This window comes from Panthera onca, chromosome B1, assembly GCF_046562875.1.
Source record: "Panthera onca isolate mPanOnc1 chromosome B1, mPanOnc1 haplotype 2, whole genome shotgun sequence".
Classification (NCBI taxonomy): domain Eukaryota; kingdom Metazoa; phylum Chordata; class Mammalia; order Carnivora; family Felidae; genus Panthera; species Panthera onca.
Window position 1 is genome coordinate 71,873,514 of NC_138342.1, and position 19,321 is coordinate 71,892,834.

Here is a 19,321-nt window from a genome sequence, read left to right on the forward strand (position 1 = left end):
TTCAGTTAACTAATTTTTTTTTTTACATGAGATGCACATTTCCCTGAAACCCTCTTAAGTTTGGGGGAGATTGGAGGTTATACAAAGCAATCAAATCCCTTTGTGATACTATGGGAATGAGCATTAAATCTCCTGATTTATGCTCCAAAAGTCTCCACTTAAAAGTGGTGTGACTTCCAATACCCCAAAGTAGAAACAGTCCAAGTGTCTATCAACAGATGAATGGATAAACAAAATGTTATATATACATACAATGCAATATCATTCCTCTTTTAAAATGAATGCGATTCTGATATATGCTACAGCATGAATTAACCTTAAAAACATTATGTTAAGTAAAATAAAAGATACAAAAGGACAAATATTGTTTGACTCCACTTATATAACCTATATTAGTCAGATACATAGAAATAGAAAGTAGAACGGTGGTTTTTGGGAAATACCACTATTTCTTTGGAGACTATAACATGAGACATTTACAGGATTTATGTACATTGCTATAACCCACTGTTTTAGTCTAACTATAGTAGTCTGCCAAGTAGAAGTTGAGGATTATAATCTCTTCAAATAAATAATTTCCCCTTCCTTTCTGGAGGTTTAATTGTCAAAGGTTCTGTGCCCTGCCAAACTGATAAAGCAGTATTAGGTAGTCTTAAATGTCTTATAAACTTCTTGAAGCTCCAAAACCTAGTTCCTACCTGAACAAATCCCAAGTCCACATCTTGTAGAGGCCTCTGCATATTTTCTGTTTATGAAACCCATTGCTTCATCTCTGCATATCAATCCTACTACTTTTTTTCTTATAGTAGCAAAGAAAGGGTCTTGATCGCTATTGTGTACTTCTCAAGATTTCTTTCCTTGTTCCTCCAATTATTCTTTTCTCCCTATTAATTCCAACTTCTTCCTGCCTACAGGACCTGTCTCTTTTGCTTTCAACTACCTTCTGATCTCTTCAATTATAAAAATATTCTGTGAAATCTTTCCCTACCCAATCCCCTTTTACCATCCTGTCTTTCATATCTTACTGTCAAATTATTATATAGCAATTACCTCTGTTCTCTGGCTACCCATTTCCTTGGGAGGATAGAAATCTCTTGTTTCTTTATTCTTCACCTGGTGCATAGTGCCATGGTGGTCCTAAATATAAAGAGCTATGTGAGCATCACCAGTCCTGAAGATGGAAGGTGGGTGGGAGGTGAGCCATAAATGGGACCTAAAGGGCGAGCAGGGGTTGACCACATGGTGAAGAGGATAAGAATGCTCCAGATATAGGAAACCATGTGTAGAGGCACCGGGATGTGAAAGATCATGGCACATTGAAGGACTAGGTCTGTCTTGGATAAGGGAGTGTAGGGCAGAGAGAAGATAATGTATAGGTGCATAGAGGCTCAATCATTGAGAGCCTCAGCATCAAGGAAGGCTAGTGAAATGTTTTGAGCAGAGGATTTAGAAATGCCACAGGATGGAGGATGCATTGGAAGAACGGCAAGAATAGATGGAGGGAAACCAGTTGGACAGCTGTTAGGTCACCCAGGCCAGAGATGGTGGTGGCCTGAATGAAAGTGGTGGCAAAGAGATATTTGGGAGAGGGAATAATAGAATAAATGGGCATTAATTTAATAAATATACATCAAACTCTTGATATAGTCTTAGGGACTGTTCCAGGCATTGGGGATACAGCATTGAACAAAATACATCAAAACAAATCACTTCCCTTGGGAAATTTATGCTCTAGGGGCAATGTAGACAATAAAGATGATAAATAAGGAAGATATATAGTATGCTCCACAATGGTAAGTGCCAGGGAGAAAAATCGAGAACAGAGGCAGAAATGGAATCTGGTAGGGCATGGTTGTGTAGGCAGGGTTTTAGGTAAGGAGTGCTAAGTTCTGAAAAGACCTAAGGGAAAAAAGATTTAAAAGGAAGATGGAGCTAGCCATGTGGGTATCTGCAGGAAGAACATTCTGGAAAGGGAACAGTGACATACAAAGGTCTTGAGGTAGGAACATGTCTGGTGGGTCATGGAACATCAAGGGCGTGAACTGAAAGAAGGTGAGGGTAGTGTGACATTTTTATGGGTCAACATGGATAGGTTATAGTTTCTAGCTATTCAGTGTAACAGTAATCTAGGTATTCCTGTGAAGGTATTTTGTGCTTAATATCTATGATCAGTAGTCTTTATTTTTTTTAATGTTTATTTATTTATTTTGGGAGAAAGAGGGGAGGGGCAGAGAGAGAGAAGGAGAGAGAATTTCAAGCAGGCTCCGAGTTGCCAGCACAGAGCCCCACTCAGGGCTCTATCTCTCTCTCTCTCAAAGATAAATAAACATTTGGAAAAAAAAAAAAAAAGAGACTGAGAGAGAGATACCAGAGACCTCCCTTGTCCCTTCTGCTATGTAAAGACACAGAAAGAAGACAGGCTGGCTGGTTGTAAACCAGGAGGCAGGCTTTCACTAGACACCAAATCCTTGATATTGTCAGCCTGAACTAAGATATCCTGAGTTAGAAGAAATTCTGCCTCAAGACTGCAACATCAACTTGTGCCCAAGAGTTTCCAGTCTTCCTGTCTCCTCAACAGATTTCAGAGTTGCTAGCCTCCCACAATCACATGAGCCAATTCCTCAATTCCTTGAACTGTATCTCTTCTTGTATGTATGTATGTATGTGTGTATGTATGTATGTATATAAAATCTCCTACTGGCTCTGTTTCTCTGGAGAACTCTAATACAGGTAATAAGGTAGTGGGGAAGAAGACTAGATTACATATGGCCTTCTAGGTCATGGTAAAAACTTTTGCTTTAAGTTTTAGACGAGAAGCTGATGGGGTATTGTGAGCTGAAGCATGACGTGAACTCATATTTTAAAGACCCATTCTGGCTGCTGTGCTGGGGGTAACAAGAGGTGATGGTGGCTTGCATCAGGGTGGTGGCAGTAGGGGTGATAAGAGGTGATAGAATTCTGGATATAGATACAGATATATCTGATGTTTATTTGTCTATTTTTGAGAGAGAGAGAGAGCAAAGGAGGGGCAGAGATGGAGGGAGACAGAGCATCCCAAGCAGGCTCCGCTGTCGGTACAGAACCTGACACAGCTGGAACTCATGAACCATGAGATCATGACCTAAGTTGAAATCAAGAGTTGAACACTTGACCGACTGAGCAACCCAAGCACCCCCATATGTATTTTCAAGGTAGAACAAACAGAATTGTTTTTGTAATGAATGTGGGGAGTGAGAGAGAGGAATCAAGGATGACACTACATTTTTTGACCTGAGCAACTGGAATAATGGGGTTTGGAACAGTTTTTGGATAACACGAAAATCTCAGTTTCAGAAATATTACGTTGAAATGCCTGCAGGTCATACAGGCAGAGATATCAAGAAGGTATTTGCATTTGTGTGTGGCATTCAGAGGAGAGATTCAGGCTGGAAATATAAGTGTGGGAATGGTGACCAATATTTAACGTGTGTGCCAAGGACTAGAGGATTTTTCTGAGATGAGGGATGAAGGTGAACAAAAGGAGGCAGGTGTAATTCCAGGTTTTTAGCTTGGACACCTGTTAGATGTGCCATTTTCTGTTGGGGAACACAGATGGTGTAGAGAAGATGCTAGCTTGAATTACTACACGAGGCCACCTGCAATTACAGGGAAGTCTATGAAAGTAAAAGGCACATCTCTCTCATCCTGAGATTGTCCAGTCATCCCTAGACCAATTAAAAAAAAAAGAGGGAAAGAAAAAGGAAAACAAAACAAACAACAACTGGAGTGGTCAGATTGGCTCTAAAGTGTACCAGGAATTTCTATCTATTTTGGGGAAGGATGTGATGGCCAGTGCAGATTAAGACTATCCCAATATTTTCAGGCTCAGCATTTTAATTTCAGGAAACTTTAGACTGTTGTGATATTGGGTCAGTCCAGGCTAGGTTTTTTGTTTTTTTGTTTTTTTTTTAGGTAGAATACTTGAGCAACTAGGATTTAGGATTTCATTCTACCTTAAAATAATTCCTAGATGAAATAGCTTCAATTCCCATTGGAGATTTTCATTGGCTAATTATGGAATATTGTCTGAATACCAAGGGGAGCTTGAGTAAAAGGAAGCAGAGGGGGCTTAGGGTGATGGTTCAACTATCCAGGAATTCCACTGAGGTTGTAGGATAATGAGTCAGAAAACCTGGGCTCAAATCCTCAGCTTGACCTCTGAGTAGCAGTGTGATTTCAGGAAAGTTTGGTGAATGCCTTTGGGCTACCTCATCTATGAAATGGGAATAATGATGTCTACCACCCAGAATTCTTCAAGGGAGTAAGTCTATTGCCCAGCCTGGGAGAGGAGGCTCTTAATAATTGCTCCCCTCCCCCACAGTAAAATCCTCATTGCTATTTACTTGCTAGCCAAGTTGATGTTGACAACCTACTAAGGGTCAATTTTAACCCTTTTCCTTGGCTTGATTCCTTACTCTTTCTAATCCTTATTTCCATTAAAAAGAATAGATTTCTGGCATGAGAATGGTAGCATGAGGACAGGGACAGGGAAGAGTGCTTCTGAAGGCAAGAATGGGAATATTCTCAAAGGGAATAGGAGAGGCCAGTGAGTCCTAGTTGTCCCATAGCAGGGCTCCAGGGTGATAGCAAGGACTCAGGAAGACTTTATGATGTGTCCAAGGAGTGTTAGTTCCTTACCAACAGTCAGGATTTCTGTACCCCACAAAAGAGAGAGCCGTCTGTTATCAAGGTCCTACATTAGGACCACAGAGTACCATGATAGTTGATAGAGAAGTCTTTCCTGTTTACCCCAAGGCAACGTAAGCCTCTTTGATTTTGGTGTGACTCTCAGAAGTGGCCCTATTGGTGGTTGAGATGAGTTTTCCCACTAAACTGTTAGGACGTGGGTTAGAATTCATTCATTCAAATAACAGTTAAAAGTTTTCAGACTTAGAGTCAAAGAAGTAATTGACTGATGTTAGTGAATCAGAACAAGCTTTTTTTTTAACAGCAACAACAACAAAAAAAAAAAAAAAAAAAAAGGAGGGGGGAGGCAGGGAACAAAAACCCAGAACTCCTACAGCATTCATTAACCTTTCAACAGAGTTAGGGCGTCAGCCTCTAAGGTTCTGAGTTACTGCTTGCTACAGGAATTTCAGCAATGCCTTCGACGCCTACTACACAGAATCGCTGGAAGATTAAATGGCCAAGTGTGCCTAGCATATGGTTAACATGCATGAAAAGGACAGATTACCATTCTGTCAGCGTACTATCCAAGAAGTAGTACTTATTTCTCATAATGGTTAATGCCAGAATCCTTCCAAGTGTTAATTTCAGACAAGTGTGTTAAGAGGTAAACATGTTTTGGGGTGCCTGGGTGGCTCAGTTGGTTGAGTGTCCGACTTCGGCTCAGGTCATGATCTCGCAGTCCGTGAGTTCGGGCCCCACGTCGGGCTCTGTGCTGACAGCTCAGAGCCTAGAGCCTGCTTCGAATTCTGGGTCTCCCTCTGTCTCTGCCCCTCCCCCACTCATGCTCTGGCTCTCTCTCTCTCTCTCTCTCTCTGTCAAAAATAAATAAATACTAACAATAAATTTTAAAAAAGAGGTAAACATGTTTATTGTGAAAAGAGGAAAGTCATCAGTAATCTTGGGGCCTCAGTCACCTTACTGAAGTTTCACTGTGTTTTCTCCTCACCTACTTCATTATTCTTGGCAAGCTGGAGCAGGTATAACTTAATCAAAATAATAAACACTACATGTATTTCAAAATGAGTCCCAAGCTGACTGGAAGAGACTCTCCAACCTTCTAGTGTCACTCTCACCTAACAGGACAGAGTTTAGGTAAATCTATAAATTCTGTGGTTATTCATAGGTACTCCAGTAGAGTGCTACCAGAGCATGGCTAATGTTGGAGAAGAATCTAAGTTATGTTATTTAAATGTGACAATGTTTTTGAAGGAGGAATTTTTGACTCAGATATGTATTTACATCAACCGAATGTAGAATGTAGTCTGACAGCAATTGTATTTGGATTCTCTGTATTAGAAGGTAGTTGATGGGCAGGGATAACATTATTGCAGGAATACCTGCTGTGAAACATTTTCATATATTATAGAATCTACAATATAACCTTCCTTAAGCTGATTATCTTATGATCCTTATCATCTGCAGTGGCACTGATGACATAACTTAATTGTTCAATAAGCCAACTGTTTAGGAAAGTACCAGACACATATTAAATAAATATAAGTTTTGGGGAGCCTGGGGGACTCAGTCAGTTAGGTGTCTGACTTTTGATTTTGGCTCAAGTCATGATCTCATGGTTCGTGAGTTCGAGCCTCGCGTCGGGCTTTGTGCTGGCGATACAGAGCCTGCTTCGGATTCTCTATCTCCCTCTCTGCCCCTCCCCTGCTCTCTTTCTCTCTCTCAAAACAAATAAACTTTTTTTAAAAGTTAAAAAAGTAAAAATAAGTAAGTATGTTTCTGTTTAGAAACAGAATCAAGATCTTTTACCATGAAATTTCTGTACCTAAATGTGACTCATTTACTACATTTCACCAGGGTCAGTGATTCTGAGTTATATGTTTTCTAAGTATGAACCTTCTGATGGAAGGATCAAAGTTCTTTACTTTGTGTATATTAACACAGTCTTGGAAATATTTTTTTTCAATAGAAATCCAACAAACCTGAATATTTTTTCAATTCATATTCTCATCTCACTGAGCCTCACTTGCATCCAAGAAATTTCCAGATATTAAAAAAATAAAAAAAGACATTTGATTATATAATGCATTTTCCTTTAATTTGAAGGATAAATCAAGTTTTCTTTTCAAGACAAAAAGACAGAGACAAAAGTTTAAGTTTGATTTGTTTATTGTTGCCACTATGGGTACATTCTCTTAATTCTCTGCCTCAAATCCCAATGGTGCTTCTATACCTGCAAGATGTGTCCATCTCTAGTTTCCTTGAGCTGAAATGTTTGGCTTTGGAATGAAACAGTGTGGTAATGTGCAGGATGAAATGTTTGAGCAGTATTTCTTACATCACATGAAACTCACTGTGAAATGCCATTAGATACAGTTCTTCATTAAATTTAGAGAGCCTGAAGTTTCTGTTTTTATGGAGAATAGAAAAGGAAACACGTGAATTATATAAAACTTAAGTGAAATTAGAAATACCACTATATCTTACATATTTATAATACAAATTTTGCAAAGCCTTCACAAGCCACAAACTCTTAGAAATTATTATAAAATTATTTTTGTTCCTTTTCTCCATTTTCTGTGAGGTCAATTCCTAAGATATTCCCCTCTTTGTATTATATGAAATTAGCTTTCAGCTAGAGGAGAGATGGTAATAAATGTGCACTGCCAGGGCCTCAAAAGAGGATACTGAAGAAAAAAAAGATAATTAGGAAAAGCAGAAGTCTAAACGTTAAAATTCTGGTGAATATTAGATGAAATCCACTGAAACCTGCTAAATCAGTTTTATTTATCTATGGCTAACGTATGAAGAAGAATTTAAGTTATGTTACTTAAATATAATGATGTTTTGGAAAGCAAGCATTTTTAAGGTATATATTTACATCAACTAAATGTAGAATGCAGCCCATGTAGAACTTATTGTCCTTTAGTTTTATATCCAATAACTGCATCAAACCTAATATCGATCTTTCGTTTTAAAAATGCCAGGAAACGCTCAGGAAGGATCCTAAAAAAAAAAGATACATGAAAATAATTAGGAAATTAATATTAAATGCACTTGTAAAATATATTCTTTTAAAATACTTATGTCTATCATGTATCATCTTTTTTTTTGCATGAGAGAAATAACTTTTTAATATATGTTCTATGATTAGGCAGCTATATGCAATGTAGAAATCATACTGGAATACAGTCAGGGAGCCCTGTGATAAAATGAGAGTAAAGTGGAACAGGCACATAAAAGACAGAAACTATTGTGTTGGGCTTCCTCTCTCTCTCTCTCTCTCTTTTTTCTTTCTCTTCTTCATTTAAGAATAAGGAAATTTTTTGGATATTTCTTAAAAAAACCAGAGTTTAGCCCCATTGCCCTAGTCCCCACCTAATAATGAACATACATTTTTTTTTTTTTTGTAGGCTTCATGCCCAATGTGGGGCTTATACTTATGACCCTGAGATCAACAGTCATATGCTCTACTGACTGAGCCAGCCAGGCACCCCAATAATGAATATTTCTAAAGTCCCCCATTATAATGCTGTTTTCTCATCCACAGCTGGTTATGGAAATACCTTTAGGGTGGAGGCTTCCAAGCCTTGGATAAATATGTGCAAACAAGCCTTGTCTGAAAACTGAAGATATGATTTGTCTCTTACTTCTCTGGACTATTTTCTAGTGAATGTACGTGCTGCTGTGACAGCTAATTTAACAATTATAAGGAAAGCAGTACCATATTAATAGCAACTTCTTGTCATCAGCAGTTTCATAATCAGTAGGGATAATATACATCTATAATCTGCCAGTATGGGTGTATCCTTTATCATGTATCATCTTAAACAAGATTAAGAACTTTAACTCTGAGTCACTACTATATGTTCTTTTCAATTAAATCCATTTTGGTTTCAAAAGGGAAAGGAAGGAGGTTTAACCACCTTTTAGGGTAGGAGTCACTTGAAATATTTAGTTTTTGAAATAAATACGCTCCTGTATTTTTCAGAAGATCCAGAGAAGAGGTGTGTAGAACTGAAGAGCTGAGATGTTAAAGACTTTTGAAACAAGAAGCATCACACTGGGAAGGAAGTGAGAATAGGAACTACTTTTACACTTTGTAATTCAAAATATTGTTCAAATGCTCCACTAAGAGACTAAAGAAACAGAACCGCTAAATGAAAATGCAGAGAATGAACTTGGTTTTGAGCATAATGCTGAACAAATTATTTAACTTTTGAGATTAAACTCCTCACATGAAAATGGAAACATTAACACCTACTCCACACTGTTCTTGTGAAAAATCAATGCGTTAATATAAAATACTTTAAATATTCTATTTTGTGCATGATGGATAAGTGGTAGGTCCAAATTTTTCTTCCCACCCTATATAGGCATACCTTGGAGATATTGCAGATCTTGTTCCAAAATACAGCAATAAAGCGAATATCACAATAAAGCGAGTCAAATGAATTTTTTGGTTTTCCAGTGCATATAAAAATGACGTTTACACTATACTGTGGTCTATTAAGGTGCAATAGCATTATGTCTAAAACAATTTTATACACCTTAATTAAAAAATACTTTACTGCTAAAAAGCACTAACCATCATCTGAGCTTTCAGCAAGTTGAAATCACCGATCACAGATCACTGTAACAAATATAATCTTGAAAAAGTCTGAAATATGGCGAGTTACCAAAATGTGACACAGAGACATGAAGTCAGAAAATGGTGTTGGAAAAATGATGCTGGTAGACTTGCTTGATATAGGATTATCACAAACCTTCAATTTGTTAAAAATACATCTGAGAGTACAGTAAAAGGCAATAGAATGAGGTATGCCTGTATTTAAGAATATTGAGGAACTTGTCACAATCCAATGAGTCTGAGGGGATCTAAACAGAATATATGAGTCAGGTAACTATAGTTGACCCTTGAACAACACACATGTATCTTTTGACTCCCCCAAAACTTAACTACTAATAGTCTACTGTTGACTGGAAGCCTTCCTGATAACATAAACAGTCAATTAACACATGCTTTATATGTTATTTGTATTCTATACTATATTCTTATAATAAAGTAAATCAGGGTAAAGGAAATGTTATTAAGGAAATCATAGGAGAAAATACACTTATAATACTGTACTGTACTTATAAAAAAAATCCACCTATAAGTGGACCCCTAAAGTTCAAACCCATGTTGTTCAGGGTCAACTGTATATACAGACATCTGACCAGATGGCATTAAAATAAAGCTTGGCAATTGAGCACTCAACATTCACAGTCAGAGAAAAATCAGGGCAATGATAATAATAGTGTTAATTATAATAATAACAGTTGTATATAACTTTTATTGAATACTCCAAATGCATCATTTTATTTATTCCTCACAGTCCTATAAAGCCTTACTGTCTCCATGTGACAGATGACGACACAGCTTCAAAGAAATTAAACAACTCATTTAATGGATAAAGAAATTGTGGTTTATATACACAATGGAGTACTACGTGGCAATGAGCAAGAATGAAATATGGCCTTTTGTGGCAATGTGGATGGAACTGGAGAGTGTGATGCTAAGTGAAGTAAGCCGTACAGAGAAAGACAGATACCATATGTTTTCACTCTTATGTGGATCCTGAGAAACTTAACAGAAACCCATGGGGGAGGGGAAGAAAAAAAAAAGAGGTTAGAGTGGGAGAGAGCCAAAGCATAAGAGACTCTTAAAAACTGAGAACAAACTGAAGGTTGATGGGGGGTGGGAGGGAGGGGAGGGGAGGGGAGGTGATGGGCATTGAAGAGGGCATCTTTTGGGATGAGCACTGGGTGTTGTATGGAAACCAATTTGACAATAAATTTCATATATGACAATAAATAAATAAATAAAAATAAACAACTCATCTGTGTTCGTGTGTGAGCAAGTCACAAACACAGCTTCACCTAACCTCAGAGCACAAACTTTGTGGCTCTATGCTAAAGGTCTAGGAAATACAATTAATTTATTCAATCAACAAACATTTTGGTGCCCCCTATGTGTGCATCAACTCTCCAAAGTACAGGGGCTACATACAGTGATGAAAAACAGGCAAATTTCCTTCCCTCATAGACTTACATTCTAAAGGACTGTAATCACTGAGTGCTTACTTATGAAATGTAACAAGCAAAACGCTCAACACTTCACAGGTTTTAACTTAGTTACTCACCAAGGAGATCCTTGGTGATCTTCTTGAGTTTCATTATCTAAACCTCTAAGGTATGTTCAACCATAATTCTTTGTAGAAGGGGCTAAAAAGCCTGACATGTGTCATGTATGCTTTTGATCTCTTGAAATGTTTTCAGTTCCTAGGTCAGTAATTCTCAAAGTATGATCTTTCAACCAACTGCCTGTGGCAGTTGCCTGTTAAAATACAGATGTCTGGGTCCCAACCAAAACATCCAATATTAAAGCCTCTAGGGGTGACATCCAAGAATCTATATTTTTAAAATTATCTTCCTAAGTGATCCTGATGCCCCACCATGTTGCAGAAGCCTGACTGTAGGGACAAAGATCAAGAGGCTTCCTCCCTCCCTTCCTTTCTCTCTCTTCTCTCTTCCCTCCCTTCCTTCCTCCCTCCCTCTCTTCCTTTAACCTAAGCCATCTCTTCACCTTCCCCTCACTACCTGGATCAGCCTCACTGTCACACAGTGTTAACATATGAATAATGAGGCAATGTGTTATGAGGAAGGTGGTTAAACCAGTGGTTTCCAATCTTGGCTGTACATCAGAGTTACTGGGGAAGTTGTATCTCTCAGAGACCAGACCACACTCCAGACCAATGACATCAGTCTTGGGGAGTAGGTCTCAGGCGTTAGTATTTTGAAAACTCCTAAGCGAATTCCAATGTGACCAAAGCTGAGAGCTACTGCTCTAAAGTAGTACTTCTCAAATTTGAATATGTATTCAAATCAACTACATGGCAGATCTTACTAGAATTCAAATTCTAGTTCAGGACACCAAGAGAGTCTGTATTTCTTTCTTTCTTTCTTTCTTTCTTTCTTTCTTTCTTTCTTTCTTTCTTTCTTTTCTTTCTTTTCCTTCTTTCTTTCCTTCTTTCTTTCCTTCTTTTTTATTTTTTTTGAGAGTCTGTATTTCTAACAAACTCCTAGGTGGTGCTGATGTTGCTGGTCCATGGAAGTAGCAAGGCTCAAGGATCTTTAAAGTTGTAAAAGATTATTTAACAATTTCTATGGTTCGGTATGATTTGTACAAAACAAGAGCTCAATGATTATCTGTTGTATATTTAAATGAATATCTAAAACCTAAATCTCTAATATGGTTGTCCTATGATTCTATTATGTAACAATGCTTAAAAAACTATCCTTCTTTGGGGCGCCTGGGTGGCTCAGTCAGTTCAATGTTGGACTTTGGCTCAGGTCATAATCTTATGGCTAATGAGTTTGAGCCCCGCTGTAGGGCTCTGTGCTGACAGCTCAGAGCCTGGAGCCTGCTTCAGATTCTGTGTCTCCCTCTCTCTGCCCCTCCCCTGCTTGAGCTCTGTCTCTCTGTGTCTCTCTCTCTCAAAAATAAACATTAAAAAAAATGTTTTTTTAAAGAAACAAAAAAACACCTATTCTTCTTTATAGTCATTCATTTATGAGACAAGACTTCTAGAAATATACACCTTCTCTAAAAAAAAAAAAAACAAAACCAAACTTTAAAACTTGTGGAAATTATTCAGTTCATTTACCCAACTGCTATATAAACCTTGCTTCAAGTATTAACAAATGTGGTTTTAAAAACTGAGGGACTGGGGTTCAGGTAGCTCAGTTGATTAAGCATCTGGCTCTTGGTTTTGGCTCGGTCATGATCTCACAGTTTCGTGAGCTGGAGCCCCACATCCAGCTCTGCACTGGCTGTGCAGAGCCTGCTTCAGATTCTCTTCCTCGCTCTCTGCCCCCTCTCTGTTCACACTCTCTTTAAAAAATAAATAAACTTAAAAAAAACACACTGAGGGATTATTTAAGCCTATCATTTTTATTACTTTAATTCCATTTAATTGTACTTTATCAAATGTCTGGTTTTAAATCTGAGTGAAAATATATAACACATAAATCTTTGTTTATAATGCTGATAGACATAACTGTCACTTACCTTTCCAGTACTGTTAACAAGCATATAGAAGATGGAATAAAAATCATTTTCTGTTCAGTCAGGATCCCATCCATCAGCTTGTCTACCACTTCCTCAGGTTCCAGAATGGGTCCCAAACTGAAATCAGAAGCAGTCTTTAGCAACAAAACATTTACTGAAACTTTAGCTTTAGTTTGGTGCTAAACAAATGATAAATTACCACAGGACTCATAACATAAAGGACTTTGTAGCATCTGATCCATTATAAGTGCTCAAAAATAGCAGCTGTTTTAGCATTAATAGTAACAACCATTTATTTAGCGCTTATCATGTACTGCACATTGTGCTAAACACTCTTACAGAGGACATCTCACTGAAGTTTTACAACAGCCTGTAAAGGAGACACAGCAGTCCCTATTTTGCAAATAAGAATTACAGAAGGAGCCAGGACTCAAAAATAAATCAGCTAGATTAAGACTGACAAATTCACTTCTAAATCTTTAGAAGTCTTGGGGAAAAAGTCAAATACCATTACACAAGTTTTATTACACACTAAGACTCTTAGTTAACAATTTCTAAAGTGTCAGGGAAAATTAAAATACAAAAGTGTGCTCAGCTCAAGGTCCTTGATCTCCATATGGAACCCTTATATTTACTAGGTCTTGATTTAATTTTCAGCTTTGTTACTTAGTTCCATGTTGGATCTTCACTGTCTAAACACCCTGGCATATGCACTATGTGGTCCCTAAAGAGTGGCCTTTGTTAGAACATGTGCACTTAGAATGGTGTTACACAAGGGGTGCCTGGGTCGCTCAGTCGGTTAAGTGTCTGACTCTTGGTTTCAGCCCAGGTCATGATTTCGCAGTTTCGTGAGTTCGAGCCCTGTGTCAGGCTCTGCACTGACAGTGTGACGCCTGCTTGGGATTCTCTCTCTCCCTTTCTCTCTGCTCCTCCCCTGCTCTTGCTTTCTCTCTCTGAAAATAAACAAATAAAAATTTTAAAAGGGTGGGGGGGCTTCTGGGTGGCTCAGTGGATTGAGTGTCTGACTCTTGGTTTCGGCTCCGGTCCTGATCTCATGGTTTTTCAGTTCAACGCCCACATCAGGCTCTGTGCTTGCAGTGTGGAGCTTACTTGGGGATTCTCTTTCTATCCGTCTCTTTCTGCCCGTCCCCTGATTGTGCGCGCGCTCTCTCTCTCTCTCTCTCACAAAATAAATAAATAAACTTAAGAAAAAAAAGAAGGATGGGTGTTACACAAGAATTGATTGTCAGTTTTTAACATTTTATTAATGACTTAGAAAAAAAGGTACATAATTGAATACTCTCATGAAATTTGTCAACATCACCAAACTGACTAACATTTTGGGGAGGCAGACTTTAAATGTGTGTGACTAGTTAAGAGAAGTGAGACAAAAAGAATTGGATGGGATTCATTAGGAACAAATATAGAATAGTTCATTCAGATAGAAAACATATGCAGCAAAGTAAAATTGGGACAGTTGAGAAGTATAGTAGTATGCTTATAAGTGAGTGTGATCATTGACTACATGAAGGAGGGCAGAGTTTAAAATATATATATAGGATATCATCTTTCATTCTCAGCATAGGCCAGTCATTTATTAGAACACTGTGTTCACCCTGGACTCTGAAGAATTACATAAGAAAAATCTGGAGAGCAACAGGAGAGAAAATATAATAATAAAGGCGATAGCTTTTGGTCCAGAGGAGGCAGTGGAAGCTTGAAGAAGACTAAGCACTCCTTTAGCCTGTGGCAATAGGCAGGGTATTAGGGCAATAGGATGATGAATCTAGGAAGTGAAGGATGCTTGTGCCTTGAAGTATCCAGAAGGAAATTAACTTTCTAGCATATTGCTGCCAGACTTCACTATTCCCAGGCTCCATGAAAGCTCACAAACACCTGTGTAAACAGTACGGCATACCCCCTTATTCACACTGTGGTCTTGTGAGCCTATCAATCAAATGGTGTTGCACTGACTAAACTTTTCTTAGTGTGTTTGATCTCTTTATCCAAAGTTTTAGCCTCTGCCAGAATAATTTTCATGAAATTTAATGGCTAGCCAATATCATGATTTTTAAAAGACCAAAAGACTTCTAGAAAATCAACTTATTGGCAGAATAAAATCTTAAACATTAAAATATCAGTACATGGAAAAATGTTTTCCTATGACAGTCTAATGTTAACAAGAGTTGTAAATCCTATGAAATAAATGTTCATGACCGATTTTGTAGAAACTATTCAAAAACACTTCAGGCCCATCTGTTGGTGTGGGGTAGGAGAATGCATGTGGGGCATAGGAATACTTAGGGACAAAGGGTATTTTCAGGTAGAAGGACTATGTTTGATTAATCGAACTACCACTTAAGTAGCTGAGTAATTTGGGGGAAGATATTTCTACTCTTTAAAGTTTAGAAGTTTTTGTTTTTGTGTTTTATCTGAAAACTGGAGTTAATGCAGTGGTTTGCTAGTAAATGTTTCACAACTGGCTCTTTAGGGCACAGAATTATCTGTTTTGTACCATTTACTTTCTATGGTGTAAGAACCATGGCCGATTTCAAGCTATTAACATTGTGCCCCCAAATGAGTCTAAGCTGACTTCAGCACTCCACTGGTAATGTGTAGGGAAGTACTTAATACAGTCATATGACACAAATGTTACCCATCACCTTCTTTCATAACATTTTCTTTCTTATGGTGCTAGCCAACAAAAACTAGTATCTTTCTGTAGCGCACACAAAAACTAAATTTTTAGAGAAAAATTTTAATGCATATTTTATGTAGGAGGATAGATGTTTTTAAAAGGATATTAAACAAAAATAAATCTTGACTGTCAAAAAACTCCATCAGAATATCCAATTTCACTTAATTCATAAATTCAGATTATGTTACATTGTTTATATCACTAATTGGAAAGAGAGAGATAACTTATTTGAGAGAAAAACATTTATTTATTTATTTTTTAAAACAAACGTTAAAAATTTTTTTTATCTTGGGGAGAGAGTGTGCACAGGAGTAGGGGAAAGGCGTAGAGAGAGAGAATCTTGGGGCTCAGTCCCATGACCCTGGGATCATAACCTGAGTTGAAATCAAGTGTTAGATGCTCAACTGATTGAGCCACCAGGTGCCCCAAGGGAAGAACATTTTATGAAAAACTATTCATATACCTAATGATATAGCTCCAAAATACATGAAGAAAAATTGATGGAATTGAGAAAATACAGTTTAAAAATAAGAATTGGAGACATTAATTTTACTTTCAAAAATGAATTGAACAACTAGAAAGATTAGCAAAGAAATAGAAGACTTGAACAAAAATATAAATCAACTAGACCTAACAGTATCTATAGCTTTGAAGGGGCTTTTCTCTACATTATTTAAATTTTGTTTATAATCATTATACATTATCACAAAAGCAATAAAGATACCTCCAATGACATATCTAGTACACATTTTAAATATGGTGTTTCTCAGGACAAAATCTTCAATTAAAAATTTATGTAAAGTGGGGCACCTGGGTGGCTCAGTCAGCTAAGTGTCTGACTTCGGCTCAGGACGTGATCTCACGGTTTGTGAGTTCGAGCCCCGTGTCGGGCTCTATGTTGACAGCTTGCTCAGAGCCTGGAGCCTGCTTCTGATTCTGTGTCTCCCTCTCTCTGCCCCTCCCCCATTCTCTCTCTCTTTCTCTCTCTCTCTCTCTCTCTCTCAAAATAAATAAACATTGAAAAAAATTTTTTTTAATTTATGTTAAGAAATAAAGCTAGGAATAGCAGGGCAGTTGGAGTTAGGGAGCTAGTAGGAATTCCAGTCTGCCACTTTCAGGCTGTGTGACCTTGAGCAATCTTCTTAACTTCTCCAACTTACAGTTTCTTTGTTCATAAAATGGGCATTGTAAGACTTATCTTGCAGATAAACATTAGAGCAAGGATAGGCAAACTATGTCCTGGTGCCAAATCTAGTCCTCCTAGATTAGAGATTAGAGGTAATTTATATAAGGTATCTACGCCTAGTCGGGCACCTATTTAGCAGGCTTTCAAAAAATGTTTTTAATAAAACGATTTCTTGATATCCAAGTTTATTTAATGCAAATAACTCTTAGCTGTCAAAAAAAATTACTCAGAACACCTGATTACACTTAATTCCAATTAACTCAGATTATGCTGAATTATAACTGCTATAGTAAACCAGTTTCTTTGCAGTGTGTTAGATGTGTAAATATAAGAATCAATAAACGGTATCTTTGATGTGCTTTAAAAGGGAATGTAAGTCCCAACATTAATATGATACAAATTCTTTGGAATCAATCATTTCGAGGTTTGTTTAGTTTCCTTCTTTCAGAAAGGCCCTCCTCTGTGTAAAAAGGGAAAAGGTTTGGCCTGAGGCTCAGTTCTGTTCCTTACAGGTAAATTACTTAATCTCTACAAGCAAAAGCATTGTCATGAGTTTTAAGAAAACTACAAATTTTGGGGCGCCTGGGTGGCTCAGTGGGTTGAGCGTCCAACTTCGGCTCAGGTCATGATCTCGCGGTCTGTGAGTTCGAGTCCCGCGTCAGGCTCTGGGCTGACAGCTCAGAGCCTGGAGCCTGCTTCATATTCTGGGTCTCCCTCTCTCTCTCTCTGCCCTCTCCCGCTCATGCTGTCTCTCTCTGTCTCTCAAAGATAAATAAACATTAAAAATATTAAAAAAAAAAAAAAAAGAAAATTACAAATTTTATGTAGTGTCCACAATATAGAGTAAGATCTGTCTGTCTTCTAATTAGCACTAAGTTTCTAGATTAAAACCAACTTCACCGTTGGTATCTACTCTAATATCAGTTTATCTTCAAAGGGGTTCATGTGGCAGGGACCAAGACCCAGACCCTTGTTAAACCAGGTTATATTCCTGTGATTGGTCTAGACTCCTGCCAACTTCGATTTATCCTTTTCCCCCCATAGCAAGCTTCCCAATTATTATTTATTTATTTCCCCCAATTATTTTTTTAATTGTCACTAGTAGAGCTTTGCCAGAGAGGGCACTCTTGCCCACAAGGAACGTTAGTTTATGTAGCCTTGTCCTGGGGGCAAGGTTAAAAAACCCAATTATAATTTTATAAAAATATGGTACCTGTTTTTAACTGCTGAAAGACAGTCTGAGTGAAAAAGTTGACTCAAAATATTATATTAGGATCCAATGAGAGTTTTCCCCCTGAAAATAATTAAATAATGGAGGAAATTGGCAAATCTTACCCTTGAGGATGGTACTCTTCTCTCTGACACTCCCTTTTAATTTTAATGAACTCTTAAAAAAATTTATTTGTTCTATTGAGATATGATTGACACATCACATATCACATGTAAGTTTAAGGTGTACAATGTGTTGATTTGATACAATTATATATTGCAATATGATTATCACTGTGGAATTAGCTAACACCTCTATCATATCACATGGTTATTTTTTGTGTGTGATGGGAACAATTAAGATCTAGCCTCTTAGCAACTTTGATGTTTATAATACAGTATTGCTGCCTATGATCACTATGGTGCACATTAGAACTCCAGGAGTTAACTTACTGGTTGCAAGCTTATATCCTGAAACAATTATCTCCTCAATTCCCCCACTCCTGGTAACCACCATTTTAATGTGTTTTTATGAGTCCAGCTTTTTTAGATTCCACACTTAAGTGAGATCATACAGTACTTGTTTGACAGTTTAATGAAGTTTTATCCTCTTTCTACTTCTGGTCAGTTCCACTCCTCAGGACCCCGAAATAATTCATCTTTTGTTTTCTCTTCAGAGTCCAATTAGGGTTTATTTGATTAATACAGATGAGTTTAAACACTAGGTCTTCTGAAATAAATATGCTTTTGTTTTCTAACAAAATTGTATCTTAAAAATGGACTTTTAGGACAATTTGATAGATTCTTTGTAGGGCATCAGATCTTTGCACAGCTACCAAATTTCTGCTTGATGTTGGCTTTCTACTCTATACCTGTGGGTAGACATATTTACATTAAGATGTATTTAAATAGAACCTGATATTTTCCCAAAGTGCCACATTGAATATTCTTCATTAATTTAAAACATATTTTTACCAAAGGCAGATGAATTGGGGGAAAGAGGCAAAATGAAATTTAAAAATTGAATCTTAGGGGCACCTGGGTGGCTCAGTTGGTTAAGCATCCGACTTCAGCTCAGGTCATGATCTTGTGGTTTGTGAGTTCAGGCCCCATGCAGGGCTCTATGCTGACAGCTCAGAGCCTGGAACCTGCTTCAGATTCTGTGTCTCCATCTCTTGCGGCCCCTCCCCCACTCACACTCTGTCTCTCTCAAAACTAAACATACATTAAAAAATAAATAAATAAAAATTGAATCTTATCAGCATGATAGATCCCAGTATGTATGCAGATTTACTATAAAGATAACATTTCAAAGTAGTGAAGGAAATGATGTATTATTTATTTATTTATTTATTAACATTTATTTATTTTTGAGACAGAGAGAGACAGAGCATGAACGGGGAGGGGCAGAGAGAGAGGGAGACACAGAATC

At 37.5% G+C, this 19,321-nt stretch overlaps 1 protein-coding gene across 1 annotated transcript in view; it reads right to left on the reverse strand.

Annotated features, from left to right (window-relative positions):
• Positions 1-6,834: 6,834 nt before the first annotated feature.
• The window catches only part of HSD17B11 (hydroxysteroid 17-beta dehydrogenase 11), a 34,991-nt gene continuing 22,504 nt past the window's right edge, over positions 6,835-19,321 (reverse strand). The window contains exons 6-7 of the mRNA XM_060654664.3: positions 12,797-12,913; positions 6,835-7,689 (exon numbers count right to left, since the gene is read on the reverse strand). Of these exons, the coding sequence (XP_060510647.1) occupies positions 7,599-7,689; positions 12,797-12,913 (208 nt within the window). The 3' untranslated portion in view covers positions 6,835-7,598. The remainder of the gene's footprint in view (positions 7,690-12,796; positions 12,914-19,321) is intronic.